We start from the raw sequence: 24659 nt of genomic DNA, 5'->3' as shown, positions 1-24659 counted from the left end.
GAAAAATAGGTAAATATGGTAAAAATAAGGTTATTATTCTCATTTTTTTTATGATGTCAAGCAGTTTTATTCTTGCTTGTGGTGTACCAGAGAACATAGTAACAGAGAATCATAGTAGGAGATATGGGATATATTGGAGATTGAACTCATGGCTTCATTCGTAAAATTCATACTATGTAGTACTTACCCACATTCCTAGGCTCTGGAGAATACACATTTATTGTTGGAAGGGGGAAGAATGCAGTAAATATAAATAGGTCATAGGAAGTCATCTATATGCGATCCTTTCATCTAGCGATAAATTGCTTATTTATATATGATGATTCCAGACTTTTTATTCTATAATAGTATATTCTGTGATATTTTTTGGGGGGGGGGGTTTGGGCCACACCTAGCGTTGCTCAGGGGTTACTCCTGGCTGTCTGCTCAGAAATAGCTCCTGGCAGGCACGGGGGACCATATGGGACACCGGGATTCGAACCAACCACCTTTGGTCCTGGATCGGCTGCTTGCAAGGGAAACATCGCTGTGCTATCTCTCCGGGCCCATATTCTGTGATTCTTAATAACAATTTATTGTTGTTTTTGTTTTTGGATTACACCTGGAAGTGCTCAGAGGTTACTCCTGCTTAATATTCAGAAATCACTCCTAAAAAAAATTACTCCTGGTGGTGTTTGGAGGGTGGGCCATAGGGGGGTACCGAGGTTTGCATATTGTACGTAATTGGACTAACCACTCCAGCCCCATAGTGATGTATAATCTTAATATATTGGGATCACATAGTTCATATAGAACTGAGTTTGATTTTCTTTTTAGTATCATTATTAATCACTATGAATTACAAAGTTATTCATTAATAAGTTTCAGGAATACAGTGTTCCAGCATCAGTCTCCTCATCAATGTTCAATTCCCTGCAACAGTATCCCCAGTTTTGAATCTGATTTTTTTTTTTTTTTTTGGTTTTTGGTTTTTGGGTCACACCCGGCAGTGCTCAGGGGTTACTCCTGGCTTCACAATCAGAAATCGCTCCTGGCAGGTTCGGGGGCCATATGGGATGCTGGGATTCGAACCAATGACCTTTTGCATGAAAGGCAAACGCCTTACCTCCAAGCTATCTCTTTGGCCCCGAATCTGATTTTTAATTCAAAAATTTAGTTAGCCCTTTATTTATGAGTCTCATGAGTTTTTAATTAGGATTTTACTATTATTATTTGCATTGCTATTTTATGCTTTATTTCTCTACCTTTTATTAGAAATTTAGATTTTTTTTCATATTTATTTTGTGTATTGGATATTTTTCAACATATTATTTTATAAATATAGGTTCTGAATAGAACCTTATTGTGCCAGTGGAGGATTTGCTTCTTTATTTTAAATATTTTTTTTGGCCATATCTGGTCATCCTTAAGTGATATTTCTGGCTCTGGACTTAGGTATTACTCCTGGTTGGCTCAGAGAACCAGGATTGAACATGGGTTTGCTGCATGAAGGCAAATATCCTACCTGCTGTACTCTCCCCCAACATGCAGAATATTTTTACAACATTTTGCTACTTTGTATTTAGAAACGTATATATGTGTTTATATATATACTACCATAAATAAATATCTGAAGCTGTGCTATAGAACTTACATCTGAATAAGTGGCATATACATATCATATCAATGTATATATAATCACTGTAATAACATTAGGTAGATATGATCTACATTTTAGATATGAGAAGCTTGAAATTCTTAAAATTGAAATAATTTTATCAAGATAAAATTGGCAGTGTCAGACCTATTTGTAGTCCAGGTCAGTCTAACTTTTGTCCAGGCTTTTTCCTTTCTTTGTTTTCCTTCTTTATGGTCTAGTAACTTTTGGCAGAACTTGTGTTATTAAGTATAGTATTTAGAGCTTGAAAATAAAGTTTACAATAGCTTCTAGAAATAGTGGATTATTGCTCTAACTAGCAATTTTTAATAACATGTAACTCAAAAATGAAGTGGCCAGGTGGAGTGATAGTACATCAGGTAGACTGCTTACCCATATGCATGTGGGTGAACCAGTTTCTTTCCCTGGCATCCCATACAGTCCTTGAGAACTACCAGGAGAAATTTCTGAGGCCAGAGCCAGGAGTTACATGTGAATGTCACTGGGTATGGGCCCCCCCCCTCAAAAAAAAAAGCAAACAACCAGAAATGATGATCAAATTAGATTTGTTCATCTAGACAAGTGTTCAGCAACCTTTATACACTGTGGATCTGTACCTGTCCTGTACTTGGTCCACAGAGGGTAGACCAGTGTTTTTCAACCTTTCTGCAATGTGGACCAGCAGTGGTATATGAATTGGTGGTTGTGGTTGAATATTACTAATTAGACTACTAGAATTAGAGAATTAAATATAAAATTTTTTTCTTTGTTTTTGGGCTACACCTTGTAGTGCTCAGGGCTTACTCCTGACTCTATGCTAAGGGATCAATCCTGGAGGAGTTCAGGGTACCATGTGTGGTCCTGAGGATTGAACTAGGGTTGTCTTTGTACAAGAAAGTTTCTTCCATAACTCCAGTTCTATTTCTCCTATCTCTGAATTAAAGAATTAAATTTATAGAGAAATTTCATCTCATATTTGTGCTCTTATTTTAATTCAAGTATTTATTTATTTATTTATTTATTGGTTTGGGGGTCACACCCATCAGTGCTCATGGGTTACTCCTGGCTCCACACTCAGAAATCGCTCCTGGCAGACACGGGGGACCATAAATCGCTCCTGACAGGCAGGGGGACCATGTGGGATGCTGGGATTCGAAGCAATGACCTTCTGCATGAAAGGCAAATGTCTTACCTCCATGCTATCTCTTCGGCCCCAAGTATTTATTATTTTTATTCAGTTTCTTTCTCTTTTTGTTTTTATGGGGGAACAGGAAAGTTTGGTATCATACTCAGCTTTCTCAGATGCTCAAATATACTCTCAGCTCTGTGCTCCAGAAACCACGCAGTGCTGGGAATTAAACCAGTGTCACATGCATACAAGGAAAATTAATATCTTATCACTTTCAAACAGAATTAAGCTCCTCTTCATTGTTGGTTTTAAGGAAAAGGGGGATTAAGAGGAGTACTTATTTTTACTCTTTTGAGAAATTGTTTTGTTTTGTATAGATAACAATCTTATCAACTATATTTAAAGGTTCCTTTATTCTATACTTATACTTGAATTTGTTCTAGCCTTTGTGATATTCATAGGTTATTAAATCTATGTGCCTTTCACTCACACTGCCCTCATTTTCAGAAAAAAAGACACTTTATGACTCCCAAGAAAAATACTTATTTAAGAAAACAGAGGATAGCACTCCCCCTTTTTGTACCCCAGGCAGTCATCACACCTCTGGATGGTTTCATTGCCACTGATATAGGCCATTATCAAAGTTATGGTCTGATATGGTAAACTTGATTTCTAATTTTCTAATAATCAGTTATAACTTTAAAATATGCCTGCTGGTTATATGTTCATTTTCCTTATAGAAATATTGGTTCAGCTCTTTTCCCGATTTTTTAGTGGGGTTATTTTGCCAATTTATCAGTGAGGTTGTTTTGTTCTTGAATCTGTGTACTCCTTTTCAGCACCTTCCTTCAAGGTTTTGGGACCACTCCTGGTAGTACTGACCACTATCTGCTGTGTTGGGGCACAGATAGTGGTCAGTCATACCTTGTTCTAGTTCAGGCAAGAGGACCTTCTTCCCAACTCCACCGAATGCTCTGCCACTGGGAATTACCATTTCACTCATCTCACACACTAATGGGAATCCACTGGACCAGAATACCCCCATAAGTTTTTTTAAATCATATTTTAAGTTTTTAATCCATTTTGACTTAACCTGTGTGCATGGACTGAGATACTTGATCCAATTTCTTTTTCGTCTGATTAACCAGTTTTTCCTCCTCCTCCCTTGTCTTTGTCTTCCTCCTATCCACATGAGTACAGGAGATTTGCTGAAGATTCCAACCAGGAATCAATCCCCATCACCATCTATGGTCAAATGAGTTCCTCCAGGAGTAATCCCTGAGCAAAAAACTAGCAGTAAAATCTGAGCACTGCCTTGTGGTCAAAAAAGAACAAGAAATATAAATAAATAAACAAACAAATAAATAAACAAATATGGGTGATTAGATGAATTAGTTTATCTAGTATTCCACCATTTCACTCCTACTTTATCAATAGAAATTTTTTTTTTTTTTTTGGTTTTTGGGCTACTCCTGGCTGTCTGCTCAGAAATAGCTCCTGGCAGGCATGGGGGACCATATGGGACACTGGGATTCGAACCAACCACCTTTGGTCCTGGATCGGCTGCTTGCAAGGCAAATGCCATTGTGCTATCTCTCCAGGCCCAATAGAAAAATTTTTTTTAAATTCCTCTGACATTGGATGTCATTTTTTAAATAAAATCTTTATTTAAGCACCAAGATTACAAGCATGATTGATTGTAGTTGGGTTTCAGTCATAAACAGAACACCCTCTTTCACCAGAGCAACATTCCCACCACCAATGCCATCCCCCCTTCCTTCACAACTCCTGCCTGTATTCAAAAAAGGCATTCTACTTTTCTCACTCATCTAAATTGTCATAATAGTTGTAAGTGTAGTTATTTCCCTAACTGCACTCACCATTCTTTGTGGTAAGCGTCATATAGTGAGCCAGTCCTTCTGTCCCTCATCTCTATTCTCTTTGAGCATTATTACAATAATGTCATTAATTTCTTAAAACCCGTAGATGAGGGGCCAGAGTGATGGCATGGAACAGTAAGGTGTTTGTCTTGCCAGCACTAGTCTAGGGCAAACTGTGGTTTGATACTCTGGTGTCCCATATGGTACCCCTAAGCCAAGACCGATTTCTGAGCGCATAGCCAGGAGTAACCCCTGAGCGTCAGTCACCAGGTGAGGCCCCCCAAAAGCAAAACAAAACAAAAATCAATCCATAGATGAATGAGACTATTCTGTGTCTATCTCTCTCTCTCTGACTTATTTCACTCAGCATAATAAATTCCATGTACATATACATATAAGAGAATTTCATGATGTCAGTTTTTGATGTGATTGGATTTTCATGTGACTTGATGTGATTTTGGAAAGACTAAATCAGGTCACAGAGACATTGTAGAGCCAAATCTAACCCTAGGTCAGAGTCCTTGCACCACATATTTCCAGAACATTGCTAGAAGTGATCCCTGAGCAGCAGAGTTAGTCCTGAGCACACTGGGTATGTGAGCCCCCCACCCCCGCCAGAAAGAAAGAAAGAGAGAGAGAGAGAGAGAGAGAGAGAGAGAGAGAGAGAGAGAGAGAGAGAGAGAAGAAGAAAGAAAGAAAGAAAGAAAGAAAGAAAGAAAGAAAGAAAGAAAGAAAGAAAGAAAGAAAGAAAGAAAGAAAGAAAGAAAGAAAGAAAGAAAGAAAGAAAGAAAGAGAGAAAGAGAGAAAGAGAGAAAGAAAGAGAGAGGGAAAGAGGGAGGGAAAGAGGGAAGGGAAGGGAAGGGAAGGGAAGGGAAGGGAAGGGAAGGGAAGGAATGACTAGAGCTGTCACAATATCTAATAATTGCATTGTTTTCAAGAACACTTTAGTTCAATATTTGAAAATTCTTCCTGAGGCAACTGAAAGCCATCATCTGTCAAAAGGAGTCAACCTGAGAAGCACAAACCTAGGCACTTCAGCATGGTCATGTATCCCAGTCCTCTGTGTGCATTTGATAACCAAATGAAAATCAGATTCACAGTCACTTTTGACTGTGTGTATATATGTGTTTGGGGGGGGTGTCTTTTGGTATTCTATAGCATACAAGTTACCCCCTTTTTTTAGTTCTGATTTAGCATATGGGAATTCAGAATTACAAATAAGCTGTTGTATTTCTTTCCTGTTTTAGGCAAAAGCTTATTATACCACATGAAAGTTACCCTGTCATTCTGAATACTTACTTCTGTAAGAAAGTTATTGCCAAAGAATATTCAGAAACACAAGAAGTTCGCTGTTGGGATATATCTCTTCCAAGAAGAATCATCCCTTTGACTCAGATATTTAGAATTAAGAGTCTAACAGATAATTCATCTGAAAAACAGGTAAACTCTCACGGGCTTAGAGGTTTTATGACTAATATGTAATAATATGGGATTTGAAAGAATTTTATATAACTAATGTTTTTCCAAAAATATGAAGTGAACATATATGATAAAATTATCTTATTATTGTTATGAAATAGAGACCTTTGCTTTTGGTTATTTGGTTATGGGCCCCTATATGGGATGCCGGAATTCGAACCACTGTCCTTCTGCATGCAAGGCAAACGCTTTAGCTCCATGCTATCTCTCCGGCCCCAAGAGACAAATTTTATTTAATAACTTCTTGAACTGTGGTTTACAGTATTATTGCTGATAGCGTTTCATATATAACTTTACCACCTCCTCCCAGATGAATGCTTCTCTCTACTGTAGTCTTAGCCTGCTTCCTTTCTTATTTCCTATTGAATACCAGTTCTCATGTTCTTTGTTTTTATTATCTTTGGGCATTCATTATTCTACCATTTGGAACTCTTGGTATATAGTCCAAGAAGTATAGTTTCTGAGTCAAATGGAAGCTCAACTTCTTTATTTTTAGGAATGTCCATATTGTTTTCCAGAAAGACTGAAGCACTTGACACTTCAACTAAAAGTGATGAGAATCCTCTTCTTCCTGAATATATATCAATACTAGATGTCCTGATTCTTTTTGAATTGTGCCCATTTCTATGGTGTGAGATGTTATCTCATATTGTTTTGATTTGAATCTCTATGATAATAATGCAGGGAATTTTTTCCACATGCCTTTTGACCATTTGTATTTCTTCCTTGAGGAACTTTCTGTTCATTCTTCTCTTTTTTTTTAATTTTTGATGGATTTTGAGTATTTTTTCTTATACTTTTTATTATAATGTTCTACCAGTATCTTTAATATTATCTTTAATATTAACCCTTTATTGGATGAGTATTGAGTCTTTATTTTGGTCATTATATCCTTTGAGGTGTAGAAGCTTCTTAATATGTTTAACTTGATTTCTACATGCTTGCCATCTTTATCTTTAAAGATGCCTTTAGATTCAATGTCATGAAGAGTTATACCTCTCTTTTTCTTTATGTACCTTATAAGATTCAGGTATTTTATAAAGCCATTTGTGCAGAGGCCTGAATAGTAGTAGTAGTGTGGTGGTGATGGTGCTATTGTAGCAGTCGTTGTTCTCTTTTTCTCCCCTCCTCCTCCTTCTCTTTCTCTTTTTTCACCTCCTCCTCCTCCTTCTCCACTTCTTCTTTTTCCATCACCACCTCTTCCTTCTCTTCTTCTTTTGTTACCTCCTACTTCTCTTTCTCCTCTTCCTCTTCTCCCCACTTGTTTGAAGAGAACTTTTTTGCTCTACTTTATTTCATTTTTTTTCTCTTTTATTGAAGACTAGTTAACCTTATATGTGAAGGTCTGTCTCAGGATATTTTACACTATCCCATTGGTCCAAATTTCATCTTAATTCTAGTATGATACTGTATTAATTACTGCTGCTTTATAGGACAACTTGGTGTTGGGGAAAGTGATGTTTCCCCTCTTCTTTAACCCAAAGATTGTTTCAGCTGGTCTGTAGGGTTTCCTGAAATTAGTGAGTCAGGGAGTGGGAGAGGGTGTCCTCACTCACTCCAAAAATGTCCTGAAGATGTCAGCCCAAATCCTGGCATACCTGGAGTTTAGTTTGGTTAGATTGGTGTCTCTGCAGAAAGTCATAGAGGATTGATGAAGCAGGACCACTGGCAAAGTGACAATTGTGAGTGATAGGTGCAGCAGGCATGGCTTTGGCAGGAGATTTGTCTTTCCTTCTCCTCTCCAGATTGCCAGCTTCAGCAGCATAGTCAGTGTACCCATAATCATTCATGATTTTCTATGAGTCTCTTTCAAGAACACAGTGAGTCAATGGTGCAAGTCAAATGCAGACATGGTGATTGTGTTTGTGGGCATCTTTTTCTTTTTAAACACTTTTTAAATATTCTGGAATGAAATCAGTGAGATATATTTTTTTCATTTATAATGTGACAGTGAAATGTCAGTATAGTATAGTGACTAAAAATATGGATTTGGGGCCAAAGAGGTTTTACTGGGGTTTAGGTGCTTGCCTTACATCAAACCTACATTGGTTCTATTCCTAATATCAAAATGTCCTGTAAGTGCAGATACAGGAGTATGCCCTCTGAGCATAGCCAGGTGTGACCCTCACCACTCCCCAAAAAGAATAATGGGATTTGTGGTACCCTGATTCAAGTTCTACCCCAGCTGGAATCTGTTGAATGATCTTGATATTGGACATAATATTTTTGCTTTGCTTTATTAAATTATATAAACAACATCATTGGGTTATGATGTTAAATGACCATTAAGTAAACATAGTATGTAAGGAAAAGTGAATTTTTTTCTTGAACATCATATGAGTGATTTGGGGGGCGCATATGGTACAAAATCTAACCCTCAGCAATTGCATGCTGCACCCCAGCTGTTTTCACTGTTTCTCTGGTACAAAATGATTTCTTATTATAATTTTTTAAGATATTATATAATGTTAAGAGAGTACACAGCAGCTAAAGTGCATAGTATAGTAGATTACACATAATAGTAACTCAGTATTGTTACTCATTATATTAAACCCTAATCATTTCTTTTTTTTATTTTTTGCACAGCCCCACCTCTCCCGCCCCAATCTAATCATTTCTTATTTTATGTTTTAGCTTGCCTAATATTACCTAATAAAATTTTGTGATATTTTGGAATATTACCTAATAAAAGAATAAAAAAATTTGAACTACCTAAAGGCATCTTAACAGCAGAGTTTATTATATGTTTTTAAAATTCCAAAATAGCTTCTACTTCCATTGATAGAAAATACTTCATTTTTTGTTATTGTGATCCATTTTGCCCACTTCCACATAGTCCCCCATAAGAAGCCCATGATTTTTGGTTTTGTTTATTCCTGAAAATTTCTACTGGTACATTTTAGGATTATCCAAGTATGTCATTCTTGAGTGGGAAAGATAGTACAGCTGAGAGGGCACTTTCCTTGCATGCAGCCAGCACGAGTCTGATCTCTGGTATCATATAAAGTCCACCAAGCACTGATAGGAGTGATTCCATAGTGCAGAGCCAGGAATAAGCTCTCAGCACTTCAAGGTGAGATCCCAAGTCAAAAAAGAAACCAACCAACCAAACAGAGGTTGTGTGAATAGGGCGTTCCCATTGGTGTATGCTTGACTAATAGGTGCTTTGGTTGATAGTGCTTGAAGTTGATAGTGCTTGAAGTTCTGTGGATCATATTCCAGTTCCTGCATATGTGAGGCTTGTGCTCTTCCACTTGTGCCTTATTCCTGGAATTGTCACCAGTTTTCAATGGAGCATTCCAAAATGAGTCAGTCTGAAACTATCCCCTTCTGTATGTCTTGTTAGGTTGTGTGTGGTGATCTCGGTACCCTGGGGGAAGACCATATTCATAAACCCAAAAAAGCAAAACAACACTTCTCAACACAAGCTTCCCTAAGAGATTCTCTGCTGGATGCAGTAGAAAACCAAGATGCTACTACCTGGTATCAAATTGGTGTCTGTGTGGTGGTTCAGAGAGTGTATTATCTTCCTTTCAAGTGTCAGCAGAGTGGTGACCCAGCTGTTCCACCCAGCTCAGACTCATCTAGAGTTCGGTGAGTGACAAGATTTAAGCATAGAAACATAAGAAACAATTAGTAAAATTAGAGATCTTTTTTAGATGAATATTTTGGCCGTATTTATTATAAACATGAAGTTGTCTTGATTTCCTGACCTCTGCTGTAATAAAGGATTTTGTCTATCGATATAATAATTCCTACTAATTAGGGCCATGAAGTGGCGCTAGAGGTAAGGTATCTGCCTTGCAAGCACTAGCTACGGAAGAACCACGGTTCGATCCCCCGGCATCCCATATGGTGCCTCCAAGCCAGGAGCAATTTCTGAGAGCATAGCCAAGAGTAAGCCCTGAGCATCAAACTGTGTGGCCCAAAAAACCAAAAGAAAAAAAAAAAGAAAATCCTACAAAAAGGATTCTAATTTGTTGCATTTGTTGAAACTACTACAAACATAGGAAATACTTGTTTTCTAGAAAAGTCAAGCTATGTAGTTACTTTGATTAAAAAGATTATGACAGGCCCGGAGAGATAGCACAGTGGTGTTTGCCTTGCAAGTAGCCGATCCAGGACCAAAGGTGGTTGGTTCGAATCCCGGTGTCCCATATGGTCCCCCGTGCCTGCCAGGAGCTATTTCTGAGCAGACAGCCAGAAGTAATCCCTGAGCAGCACTGGGTGTGGCCCCCCCAAAAAAAGATTATGACAATATTTATCAAGTTTTACATGTATTAAAAATGAGTAAATAAATGATAATGAATAAATCTGCACCATCATGGAGCCATTATTTCACTATGCATCAGTACTGCCTAATAAGACTTTCTGCAGTGGTGTAAAACTATATCTGTTTTATTTAATTTAGTTACTGATCACATACAGTCACTGAGCATTCATTGTGTATAATGGGCCTGTGGAACTAAGTTTTTGTTTGCTTGGCTTTTTTTGTTTGTTTGTTTTTGGTTTTTGGGTCATACTCCACAGCACTCAGGGTTACTCCTGGCTCTACGCTCAGAAATCACCACTGGCAGGCACGGGGTACCATATGAGATGCCGGGATTTGAACCACCATCCTTCTGCATGGAAGGCAAACGCCTTTCCTCCATGCTATCATGCTGCCCCAGAACTAAGTTTTAAGTCAAATTTAATTTAATTTTAATTAACTTTACTGTAGGTAATCACATGTTGCCAGTGCAGTACTTACTGTAGACAGTAAGGTTAGATGGTTACAGAAGGAAGGGCTAAACCCATGATTCAAAGTAATTTTCTTATACAAACTACAAATGAGTCAGAATTAGTCTGTTTATGATTTTATGGTTTATTTTTTTCAAATAGCGACCAACACATCATGGAGATATATCATTTATCTCAGTGTTGGCATAAACTTTTGAAATTATCTTTCTTTGAGGTCAAGTGAGTTTCAAAGCAGTGATACATTTGTAAAAGTGTAGAATAGATATTAAGAATGTGTCAAATCAGGGCCAGAGAGATAGCATAGAGGTAAGGTGTTTGCCTTGTCTGCAGAAGGTTGGTGGTTCAAATCCCAGCATCCCATATGGTTCCCCGAGCCTGCCAGGAGCGATTTCTGAGCGTAGAGCCAGGAGTAACCCCTGAGCACTGCTGGGTATGACCCAAAAACCAAAAAAAAAAAAAAAAAAAAAAAAAAAAAAAGAATGTGTCAATTCACTATTATTTTTCTTTGTATTTTTCTTAGAAAAACATATAAAAGGAATAATTAGCAATTAGCCCATTCTTCTAGTGTCCTCTGATGCACTAGAAATGAGCAACAGCAAACATTTCTGTGTTAATTATGAATCCTTAAAGTGAATAGTACTTCATTAAAGTACCTTAAATTTAAAAAAAAAGTCTCCTTTAGATAGAGAAGGGGATATTTTTGGGATTTGTATATGAAATTTATTACCTTGATTTAAAATTTCTTACCTATACTTACATCCAAGGTAATTCTAAGTAAAATTATCTAGCAAAGTTATAGATTATTCACTAGTTTAAATATATAAAGATTGCTTTATATCAATACTGTAATAAAAGGCATTACCTAATATTAGGCTTTGGAAAAGTGGTTATTGAGTCAGGTGAACAACGGAGGCTTAATAATGTGTCCCCAACTCCACGTACAGAATGCAGAATATTCCACATACAGAATGGGTCATTGAGAACCGAGTAACACTGATGAGAGGTGGGATAAAACTGAAAATCAGGGGCTGGAGTGATAGCACAGTGTTAAGGTGTTTGCTTTGCATGTGGTGAACCGAGGATGGGCCTGAATTTGATTACCAGCATCCTATGTATGGTCTCCTGAGCCTGCCAGGAGTGACTTCTTTTTTTTTTTTTATTGTTCTAGATTTTTTTTATTATTTTTAATAATATATTGATTTAAACGCCATGATTACAGACAGGACTGTAGTTGGGCTTCAGTCACTAAAAGAACATCCCTTTATCAATACAACATTCCCACCACCAATGCCCCCCCATCTCCCTTTTTTTACACTCCCTGCCTGTATTCAAAATAGGCATTCTACTTTTCCTTTATTAACATTGTCATGGTAGTTGTTAGTGTATTATTTTTCTAACTGCAATTACTTCTCTTTGAAATGAGTTTCCGGGCCCGGAGAGATAGCACAGCGGCGTTTGCCTTGCAAGCAGCCGATCCAGGACCAAAGGTGGTTGGTTCGAATCCTGGTGTCCCATATGGTCCCCCGTGCCTGCCAGGAGCTATTTCTGAGCAGACAGCCAGGAATAACCCCTGAGCATCGCCGGGTATGGCCCCCCCCAAAAAAAAACAAACAAAAAAAACAAAAAAACAAACAAAAAAAAGAAATGAGTTTCCTATCATGAGCCAGTCCTTCAGCCCTCATCTCTGGGCATTATCACACTAATTTCTTTAATTTTTCCTAAAACCCATAGATAAGCCAGACTATTCTGTGTCTCTCTCTCCCGCTGACTTATTTCACTCAGCATAATAGATTCCATGTATACCCATGTATAGGAAAATTTCATGACTTCATCTCTCCTGTTAGCTGCATAATATTCCATTGTGTATATGTACTACAGTTTCTTTAGCCATTTATCTGTTGAAGGGCATCTTGGTTGTTTCTAGAGTCTGGCTGTTGTAAATAGTGCTGCAATTAATATAGGTGTGAGGAAGAGATATTTGTATTGGATTTCTGAGTTCCTAGGGTATATCCCTAGGAGTGGTATAGCTGGATCATATGGGAGTTCAGTATCCAATGTTTTGAGGAGCTACATATTGTTTTCCATAGGGCTAGATGAGACTGCATTTCCACCAGCAGTGAATGAGATTCCTTTCTCCCCACATCTCTGCCAGCACTTATAATTCTTGTTCTTTGTGATGTGTGCCAGTTTCTGTGGCGTGAGATGGCACCTCACTGTTGTTTTGATTTGCATTGCCCTGATAATTAGTAATGTGGAATATTTTTTCATGTGCCTTTTTGCCATTTGTATTTCTTCTTTGAGGAAGTGTATGTTCATTTATTCTCCCCATTTTTGATGGTGTTAGATGTTTCTTTCTTTGTAAGTTCTGTCAGTAAATTGTATATTGTAGATATTAACCCCTTGTTTGATGGGTATTGGATGAATAGTTTCTCTCATTCTGTGGGTGGCTTTTGTATCCTAGGTACTATATCCTTTGAGGTGCAGAAGCTTCTCAGCTTAATATAGTCTCATCTATTTATCTCACCTTCTACTTGTATGGAGAGTGCTGTTTCCTCCTTGAAGATGCCTTTAGTCTTGATGTCATGGAGTGTTTTACCTACATGTTTTTCAATATACCTTATGGTTTTGGGTCTGATATCCAGGTCCTTTATCCATTTGGAATTGACCTTTGTGCATGGTGTTAGATGGAGGTCTGAGTTCTCTTTTTTGCAAGAGGCTGACCAGTTGTCCCAACCTCACTGATAGAATAGGCTTTCCTTGCTCCAGTTTGCATTTTTTGCCCCTTTATCAAAGATTAAATGATTGTATGTCTAGGGAACTTTTTCTGAATATTCAAGTCTATTCTACTGATACAAGGTTTTGTCTTTATTCCAATACCATGCTGTTTTAATGACTATAGCTTTGTAATACAATTTAACGTTGGGAAAGATGATGCCTCCCATACTCCTTTTTCCAAGGGTTGCACTAGCTATTTGTGGGTGTTTATTGTTCCAAATGAAATTCAGGAGTGTTTGATCCACTTCTTTGAAAAATGTCATGATTATCCTTAGAGGTATTGCATTAAATTTGTACAATGCTTTGGGGAGTATTGCCATTTTAATGATGTTAAGCCTGCCAGTCCATGAGCAGAGTATGTGTCTCCATTTCCTTGAGTCCTCTTTTATTTCTTGTAGCAGTGTTTTTGTAGTTTCTTTGTATAGGTACTTTATGTCTTTAGTTAAGTTGACTCTCTGTGCTCTGGTACATTGTTGTTGTTTTTTAACCTAGCTTCTTAATTTTTAATTTATATTTGGTGTTAAGTTATTTAAAAAAGGCATAGCTAGGTATAGATACATTATCTTTGATTTTTTTGACATTTCATTCTGTTAGTTTTGTGGATCTGTCATTTGGTTTCTGCCATTAATGTGAGACAGAGGTAATGACAAGATACCTTGATGGAATGTCCCACAGGTCAGTGGAATTGCATGCTAGGACTGGAGTTACTGGGTAGGATTATGGTGACATAATGAATGCACTGTGTGTTCAAAACAAAAGCCCTTTAATTTAATAGAATACCTATTTAAATAATATTTCTGATTTACTGAAAAAAAAAAAAAAAAACAGGGCCTGGAGATAGTACAGCATTTAGGATGCATGACTAGAATGCAACCTACCTGGATTTATTCTCAGCACCAGCTGGTTCCTCAAGAATCACAAAGTACGAGGCGGGGAAAATCCACGAAAGTACACCGGCCCAGTGGGGCCCAACTGTGAAAAACTGTGAGTGTGACCTGTCTATGTCTGTCTACTGTCCTCTTGCGTGAAACTCTTGCGAGTGGGGCAAAAAGAGGCTCCAGAAAACTCGCTCGCCCAGAGGCCATTTTCAGGGAGGGACTACAGAGCATGAAAACCGGCCAGACTTTGCAAAAGCCGGCTCCCTGTGTGTGACACCAGGCGGGGAAAATCCACGAAAGTACACCGGCCCAGTGGGGCCCAACTGTGAAAAACTGTGAGTGTGACCTGTCTATGTCTGTCTACTGTCCTCTTGCGTGAAACTCTTGTGAGTGGGGCAAAAAGAGGCTCCAGAAAACTTGCTCGCCCAGAGGCCATTTTCAGGGAGGGACTACAGAGCATGAAAATCGGCCAGACTTTGCAAAAGCCGGCTCCCTGTGTGTGACACCAGGCGGGGAAAATCCACGAAAGTACACCGGCCCAGTGGGGCCCAACTGTGAGTGTGACCTGTCTATGTCTGTCTACTGTCCTCTTACGTGAAACTCTTGCGAGTCGGGCAAAAAGAGGCTCCAGCGCTTTGCTACGCGGTCGTGCACTCTTTCTAAGGAAAGAACACCATTGCAACAAGAAGGAAAAATTGCACTAAGAACGGTGCTATATCACAGAAGCAAACATTTCTCGCCGGACTGTCTTCTCTGTTGCATGCTCGGGCCTAAGATTTGACCCAGTGTGAGGCTTCATCCACGGAGGACTCCCCTCCCTTGGAGGCAGTCAACCCACCCAGAAAGGGAGGAGCTAGAGGAATGTGGCTGCCTGCATCATTTAACCAATGAATACCACCACAACACGTAGAAAAACCCACAATACAAGTGTGACAATGGGGAAACAACGCAGGCCAGCATCAGACATAGAGAATGAAGATGACAATTCTGAGGACCAGATAATGACCAACCAAATAATCAACCTCTCAGATAAGGACTTTAGACTAGCAATATGGAAGATGCTCAAAGATCTGCAAGAAACCATGGATCGAGTTGAACAGAACACTAATAAGAACCAAGAAAATGTGAAGACAGAAATCACAAAACTCCAAACTGAAATAACATGTCAACTAAAAGGACTGAAAGTGTCAGTAAACGAAGTGAATGACAAAATGGATAAGCTCTGGGACAGGGTATCAGAAGCTGAGAATAGACTTGGTGCTGTGGAAGATGAGATACATAACAATTCCATACAGCAGGAGAGATTGGACAAAAAACTTAAAGCAAATGAGCAGACAATGGAAAAATTAGTCAAAGAATGGGAACAGATGAAAATAGAAGTCTATGATAAGATTAACAGAAACAACTTAAGAATCATTGGAGTCCCAGAGACCCAGGAAGAAAATTTCCAGGAAGAATCAACGGTCAAGAACATCATTAAAGAGAAACTTCCAGAGCTAAAGAATATATGTGATCAAATCCTGCATGCCCGAAGACTACCAACCAAAAGAGACCCCAGAAAAACCACCCCAAGACACATCCTAGTCACAATGACAAATCCCACAGATAGAGACAGAATTCTGAAAACAGCAAGATCAAAAGGGGAAATCACGTTCAAGCAAGCTTCCCTGAGATTTACAGCAGACTTATCACCAGAAACACTCAATGCCAGAAAGCAGTGGTGGGATATTGTGACAAGACTGAATGAAATGAATGCTTCACCCAGAATACTATACCCAGCAAAACTCACTTTCCGGTTTGACGGAAGAATACATGGTTTCACAGACAAAAAACAGCTCAGAAACTTCACAGACACAGAACCAGTCTTAAGAGAAAAACTGAAAGACCTAATCTAAGACAAGACTACCCAAAAGACACACCAAATTTTGAAATAAAGATGGCGTTAAATCCCAGGACAATTCTTTCTCTCAACGTCAATGGACTAAATGCACCAGTTAAGAGACACAGAGTGGCTAAATGGATCAAAAAACTCAATCCAACCTTCTGCTGCCTACAAGAAATGCACCTGAATAGTCAGAACAAACATAGACTCAAAATAAAAGGCTGGAGAAAAATTATCCAAGCAAACAACACCCATAAAAAAGCTGGAGTGGCCATACTAATATCAGATAATGCAAATTTTATACTCAGGAAGGTTGTAAGGGACAAAGATGGACATTTTATATTAATCAAGGGGTACGTAGAGTAGGAAGAATTCACTCTCCTAAACATATATGCACCGAATGAGGGGCCAGCAAAATATTTAATACAACTGTTGACAAATCTGAAAAATAATAACAACAACACAATAATTGTGGGGTACCTTAACACGGCTTTGTTTACAGTGGATAGGTCAACCAGACTGAAACCCAACAAGAATATACTAGACCTGAGGAGAGAAATGGAAGAAAGAGGCCTAGTGGATATATATAGGACACTCCATCCCCAGAAACCTGGATACACATTCTTCTCCAATGTACATGGGACATTCTCCAGGATAAACTACATGCTGGCACATAAAACATACCTCCATAAGATCAAGAGGATAGAAATTTTGCAGACTACCTTCGCTGACCACAAGGCTCTGAAATTATTTGTGAACTCCAAAGGGACTCAGAAGAAACACTTTAACACCTGGAAGTTAAACAGCCTCATGCTCAATAACCAGTGGGTCCGAGATGAAATCAAGGAGGAAATCAAAAGGTTCCTGGAAACAAATGACAATAAAGACACAAACTATCAGAACTTATGGGACACAGCAAAAGCAGTACTGAGAGGAAAATTTATAGCTTTGCAAGCCCACATCAGGAAGGAAGAAGGAGCTTACCTGAGTAGCTTAATGACACAGCTAATAGAACTAGAAAATGCTCAACAAAAGGACCCAAGAATAGGAAGACAGAAGGAAATAACAAAGCTGAGAGCAGAAATCAACGAAGTGGAAACCCAAAAAACAATCCGAAAGATCAACGAAAGCAGAAGTTGGTTCTTTGAAAAAATAAACAAGATTGATAGACCACTGGCAAACCTAACAAAGAAAGAGAGAGAGAGAAACTTGATAACTCGTATCATTAATGAAAAAGGAGAGATCACTACTGATATGACAGAGATTCAAAGGGTAATCAGAAACTACTTTGAAAAACTCTACGCCACTAAAAATGAGAACCTGGAAGAAATGGATAAATTCTTGGACTCTTATAATCTTCCACGGTTGAAGGAAGAGGATGTAGCATATCTAAACACCCCCATCACCATTGATGAAATTAAAACAGTAATCAAATGTCTGCCGAAAAACAAAAGCCCAGGTCCAGATGGATTCACTAATGAATTCTATCAAACTTTCCAAGAGGAACTACTGCCAATCTTGGCAAGACTCTTTCATGAAATTGAACAAACAGAAACACTTCCAAATAGCTTTTATGAAGCCAACATCACCTTGATACCTAAACAAGACAGAGATGCTACAAAAAAAGAAAATTACAGACCAATATCGCTGATGAATGCAGATGCAAAGATCCTCAACAAAATCCTGGCAAATAGGATTCAATGCCTCGTTAAGAAGATCATCCACTACGATCAAGTAGGTTTCATCCCAGGAATGCAAGGATGGTTTAACATCCGTAAATCTATCAACATAATACACAACATCAATAACAAGAAAAATAAAAACCACATGATCATATCAATAGATGCAGAGAAAGCATTTGATAAGGTCCAACACCCATTCTTGATCAAAACTCTCAGCAAGATGGGAATGGAGGGAACCTTTCTCAATACAGTGAAGGCCATCTACCACAAGCCAGTGGCAAATATTATCCTCAATGGAGAAAAACTAAAAGCCTTCCCTCTAAATTCTGGCACAAGACAAGGCTGTCCTCTCTCACCACTCCTATTCAACATAGCACTGGAAGTACTTGCTATAGCGATTAGGCAAGAAAAAGATATCAAGGGAATCCAGATAGGAAAGGAAGAAGTCAAGCTCTCACTGTTTGCAGATGACATGATACTCTACTTAGAAAACCCTAAAGACTCTATCAAAAAGCTTCTAGAAACAATAGACTCATATAGCAAGGTGGCAGACTACAAAATTAACACACAAAAATCAATGGCCTTTCTATACACCAATAGTAATAAGGATGAAATGGACATTAAGAAAACAACCCCATTCACAATAGTTCCACACAAACTCAAATATCCTGGAATCAACTTAACTAAATATGTGAAGGACCTATACAAGGAAAACTATAAAACTCTGCTCCAAGAAATAAGAGAGGACACACGGAAATGGAAACACATACCCTGCTCATGGATTGGCAGGATTAACATAATCAAAATGGCAATACTCCCCAAGGCATTATACAGATTTAATGCCATCCCTCTAAAGATACCCATGACATTCTTCAAAGAAGTGGATCAGACACTTTTGAAATTCATTTGGAACAATAAACACCCTCGAATAGCTAAAGCAATCATTGGGAAAAAGAATATGGGAGGAATTACTTTCCCCAACTTTAAACTTTAAGCTCCACCAAGGGACCCAACTCACCGGCTTGCCCAGGCGTGTGGCCCGGGGAAGCCCTGGAGATCTGGAGCAAGGCGGTAGAGGGGCGCTGGGGTTACCCAAGTCTTGCACCCCCACTAGGCCTGGTCAAGCAGGCCTCCGGCATGACTAGACTCCTCCTCCTGCTAGACTCCCGGCTCCCAGGAAGGAGAGATCCTTCAAGAAGCTGGGAGACCAGAAATTCAGAGCCCCACCCAGACCCTCCCTAAGGAGCTGCATGGATGATGGGGGAAGGCCTAGGGTACCTTCAAGCTCCACCAAGGGGCCCAACTCACCGGCTTGCCCAGGCGTGTGGCCCGGGGAAGCCCTGGAGATCTGGAGCAAGGCGGTAGAGGGGCGCTGGGGTTACCCAAGTTCCGCACCCCCACTAAGCCTGGTCAAGCAGGCCTCTGGCATGACAAAGCAATAGTTATCAAAACAGCATGGTATTGGAATAAGGACAGGTCCTCAGATCAGTGGAATAGGCTTGAATACTCAGAAAATGTTCCCCAGACATACAATCACCTAATTTTTGATAAAGGAGCAGGAAATCCTAAATGGAGCAGTGAAAGCCTCTTCAACAAGTGGTGTTGGCACAATTGGATAGCCACTTGCAAAAAATTGAACTTAGACCCCCAGCTAACATCATGTACGAAGGTAAAATCCAAATGGATTAAAGACCTCGATATCAGCCCCAAAACCATAAGATATAAAGAACAGCACATAGGCAAAACACTCCAGGACATTACAGGCATCTTCAAGGAGGAAACTGCACTCTCCAAGCAAGTGAAAGCAGAGATTAACAGATGGGAATATATTAAGTTGAGAAGCTTCTGCACCTCAAAGGAAATAGTGCCCAGGATACAAGAGCCACCCACTGAGTGGGAGAAACTATTCACCCAATACCCATCAGATAAGGGGCTAATCTCCAAAATATACAAGGCACTGACAGAACTTTACAAGAAAAAAACATCTAACCCCATCAAAAAATGGGGAGAAGAAATGAACAGACACTTTGACAAAGAAGAAATACACATGGCCAAAAGACACATGAAAAAATGTTCCACATCTCTAATCATCAGGGAGATGCAAATGAAAACAACGATGAGATACTACCTCACACCCCAGAGAATGGCACACATCACAAAGAATGAGAATAAACAGTGTTGGCGGGGATGTGGAGAGAAAGGAACTCTTATCCACTGCTGGTGGGAATGCCGTCTAGTTCAACCTTTATGGAAAGTGATATGGAGATTCCTCCAAAAACTGGAAATCGAGCTCCCATACGATCCAGCTATACCACTCCTAGGAATATACCCTAGGAACACAAAAATACAATACAAAAACCCCTTCCTTACACCTATATTCATTGCAGCACTATTTACCATAGCAAGACTCTGGAAACAACCAAGATGCCCTTCAACAGACGAATGGCTAAAGAAACTGTGGTACATATACACAATGGAATATTATGCAGCTGTCAGGAGAGATGAAGTTATGAAATTTTCCTATACATGGATGTACACGGAATCTATTATGGTGAGTGAAATAAGTCAGAGAGAGAGAGAAAAACGCAGAATGGTCTCACTCATCTATGGGTTTTAAGAAAAATGAAAGACACCCTTGTAATAATAATTTTCAGACACAAAAGAGAAAAGAGCTGGAAGTTCCAGCTCACCTCAGGAAGCTCACCACAAAGATGGATGAGTTTAGTTAGGGAAATAACTACATTTTGAACTGTTTTAATAACGAGAATGTATGAGGAAAATGGAGAGCCTGTCTAGAGTACAGGCGGGGGTCGGGTGGGGAGGAGGGAGACTTGGGACATTGGTGATGGGAATGTTGCACTGGTGATGGGTGGTGTTCCTTTTATGACTGAAACCCAAACACAATCATGTATGTAATTAAGGTGTTTAAATAAAAAAAAAAGAATATTTTCTAAAAAAAAAAAAAAAAAGAATCACAAAGTACAATTCTGAAGGTCCTTGGGAGCCTCTCGAGTGACCTAAGTATCTCCTGAACTGAAAGATGCCAGAGCAGCTCCTTAAATTTTTAAATTGCATTGCCATAACTTCAGAAACTAAAATTCTAGACTGGATTAAAATCCATATTCTCTTAAATGATCCATGGACTCTGTTGATTTTATTCATGACCATGTTTATCTAGTCAAATCTATCACCACATATAGTAGAAATACAGAAACTGAGTGACAATACATTCATATTCCTTTTATTTTTAAATATTTTATATACTTTTTTCATTATTAAGTCTTTTTTATATATATTTTATTTAAACACCTTGATTACATACATGATTGTGTTTGGGTTTCAGTCATGTAGAGAACACCACCCATCACCAGTGCAACATTCCCATCACCAATGTCTTAAATCTCCCTCCTCCCCACCCGACCCCCGCATGTACTCTAGACAGGCTTTCCATTTCCCTCATACATTCTCATTAATCGGACAGTTCAAAATGTAGTTATTTCTCTAACTAAACTCACCACTCTTTATGGTGAGCTTCTTGAAGTGAGCTGGAAGTTCCAGCCCTCCTCTCATTGTCTCTGAGGATTGTTGTAAAAGTGACTGTTATTTTTCTTAAAACCCATAGATGAGTGAGACTATTCTGTGTCTATCACTCTCCCTCTGACATATTTCACTCAGCATGATAAATTCCATGTCCATCCATGTATAGGAAAATTTCATGACTTCATCTCTCCTGACGGCTGCATAATATTCCATTGTGTATTTGTACCATAGTTTCTTTAGCCATTCATCAGTTGAAGGGCATCTTGGTTGTTTCCAGAGTTGGCTATTATGAATAGTGCTGCAATAAATATAGGTGTGAGGAAGGGATTTTTGTATTGTATTCTTGTTTTCCTAGGACATATCCCTAGGAGTGGAATCGCTGGGTCGAATGGAAGCTCAATTTCCAATTTTTGGAGGAATCTCCATATCACTTTCCATAGAGGTTGGACTAGACGGTATTCCCACCAGCAGTGGATAAGAGTTCCTTTTTCTCCACATCCCGGCCAGCACTGATTGTTCTTATTCTTTGTGATGTGTGCCAATCTCTGTGGTGTGATCTGTTTTTTTGATTTGCATCTCCCTGATAATTAGTGATGAGGAGCATTTTTTCATGTGCCTTTTGGCAATTTGTATTTCTTTTTTTATTTTTATCAAAGTTTCTGTTCATTTCTTCTCCACATTTTTTGATGAGATTAGATGTTTTTTTCTTGTAAAGTTCTGTCAGTGCCCTGTATATTTTGAATATTAGCCCCTTATCTGATGGGTATTGGGTGAATAGTTTCTCCCACACGGTGGGTAGTTCTTGTATCCTGGGCACTATTTCTATTGAGGTGCAGAAACTTCTCAGCTTAATGTATTCCCATCTGTTTATCTCTGTTTCCACTTGTTTGGAAAGTGCAGTTGCCTCCCTGAAGATGCTTTTAGTCTCAATGTCATGGAGTGTTTTACCAACATTTTGTTCTATATACCTTATGGTTTTTTGGGGTGGAATGTCATATATATATATACATACATATATATATATACATACATATATATATATCTACTAGTCCTCTTTCTTCCATTTCTCTTTTCAGGGCTAGTATGTTTTTGTTGGGTTTCGGTCTGGTTAATCTATCAAATGTTGACAGGGCCGTGTTGAGGTCTCCCACAATTATTGTGTTATTATTGATATCTTTTTTCATATTTGTCAATAATTGTATTAGATTGTTTGCTGGTTTCTCATTGGGTGCATGCAGGGTCCTAAAGCCCCCTGGAGGGGCCCGGCCAGCGGGGAAACGGCTGGGAGGCTCTTGGACTTCCGCACTTTTATTTGGCTGGGTTAAAAGAACAACCACACCTGTAAAAAATCTGAGAGAGGTTAGTAAATGAAGACCTCAGGCGAGATATCCGATCAGAGGTACCTTTATTGGGTTCAGCAACTCTTATATAGAGGAGGAGAAATGGGCAGGAAAAAGGACATGTCAATCATACTTTTTTGGCGCGAAGGTTATAGAACAAAGGCAGTAAAATATTCAGAAGGGAGGGAGACCTTATGTCTCCAAAGTGGGATCTGCAGCCTGCTTATCTGGGCTAACATCAGTCTGTAAAGGGGGCAGGTTTTTGAAGGTAGCTATTAACTCCGGAAAGAAGCTAAGGGGAGTGGTCTAGATCTGGAACTAGCATTGGGGGTGTTCACTTTTCTCTTTGGCTTCAAAGAAAAATCTCCTTCAGCTGTAAAATACCTTTCCTGTTAGCTCAAAAGCTTACAGCAAAGTCAGCAGATGGGCAGCCTTAGGTAAAAGGCTGCATAAAAGACAAGACAGAAAAATTGATCCTTTGACAGGACACTGTCTCCAACAGGTGCATATATGTTTAATAGTCTTGTTTCTTCTTGTTGTACATATCCCTTGATTAGTACAAAGTGTCCATCTTTGTCCCTTACCACTTTTCTGAGTATAAAGTTGGTGTCATCAGATATTAATATGGCCACCCCAGGTTTTTTAAGGGTGTTGGTTGTTTGGATGATTTTCCTCCAGCCTTTGAGTTTGAGTCTATGTTTGTTCTGATTATTCAGATGTGTTTCTTGTAGGCAGCAGAAGGTTGGATTCATCTTTTTGACCCATTTTTCCACTCTGTGTCTTTTAATTGGTGAATTTAGTATATTGACTTTGAGGGAGATGATTGTCATAGGATTTAATGTTATCTTTGTAGGTAAGTTTGCTGTGTTTGTTGGTCTCTCTTGTCTTAAAGTAGACCTGCCAGTTTTTCCTTTAAGGCTGGTTTTTCATCTGTGAAGTTTCTGAACTGTTGTTTATCCATGAAGCTATGTATCCTTCCTTCAAAGTTGAACGTGAGTTGGGCTGGGTGCAGTATTCTCGGCGAGGCATCCATTTCATTCAGTCTTGTCACAATATTTCATCACTGTCTTCTGGCCTTGAGAGTTTCTTGGACATGTCTGCTGTGAGTCTTAAGTATGCTCCTTTGAATGTAGTTTCCCTTTTTGATCTTGCTGCTATCAGTATTTTATCTCTATCTGTGGGATTTGTCATTGTAATAAGGATGTGTCTTGTGGTGTTTTTCTTTGGGTCTCTTTTATCTGGTACTCTTCGAGCATGCAGGATTTGATTGCATGTAGTGTTAACTCTGGAAGTTGTCTTTGATGATGTCTTTGACAGTTGATTCTTCCTGGGGATCTCCTATCTGAGCCTCTGGGACTCCAATGATTCTTATGTTGTTTCTGTTGAGTTTATCAAAGACTTTTATTTTCATCTGTTCACATTCCTTGAGTACTTTTTCCATTGCCTGATCGTTTTTCTTAAGGTTCTTTTCCAATATCTTCTGCTGTGTTGAGTTTTTCTGCATCTCATCTTCCAGCATGTTGATTCTGTCTTCAGCTGCTGTTAACCTGTTGGAGAGGCTATGCACTGACTTCTTCAGTTGAGGTACCATGTTTTTCAGATCTTTTATTTCAGTTTGGAGTTTTCTGATTTCTGTCTTTGTGTTCTGTTCAGATCGATCTATGCTTTCTTTGAGTTCTACGAATATCTTTTATATTT

The 24659-nt window shown here is 38.9% G+C and overlaps 2 protein-coding genes across 2 annotated transcripts in view; both read left to right on the top strand.

Annotated features, from left to right (window-relative positions):
- The window catches only part of UBE2V2 (ubiquitin conjugating enzyme E2 V2), a 738183-nt gene that overhangs the window by 285177 nt on the left and 428347 nt on the right, over nucleotides 1–24659 (top strand). The window lies entirely within an intron of this gene.
- Nucleotides 1–24659, top strand: part of SPIDR (scaffold protein involved in DNA repair) — a 184620-nt gene that overhangs the window by 22430 nt on the left and 137531 nt on the right. The window contains exons 2-3 of the mRNA XM_049775632.1: nucleotides 5893–6085; nucleotides 9471–9718. Coding sequence (XP_049631589.1) covers nucleotides 5893–6085; nucleotides 9471–9718 — 441 coding nt within the window. The remainder of the gene's footprint in view (nucleotides 1–5892; nucleotides 6086–9470; nucleotides 9719–24659) is intronic.

This window comes from Suncus etruscus, chromosome 6 (assembly GCF_024139225.1).
Source record: "Suncus etruscus isolate mSunEtr1 chromosome 6, mSunEtr1.pri.cur, whole genome shotgun sequence".
Lineage (NCBI taxonomy): Eukaryota > Metazoa > Chordata > Mammalia > Eulipotyphla > Soricidae > Suncus > Suncus etruscus.
This window is presented reverse-complemented; position numbering and strand designations above follow the sequence as displayed.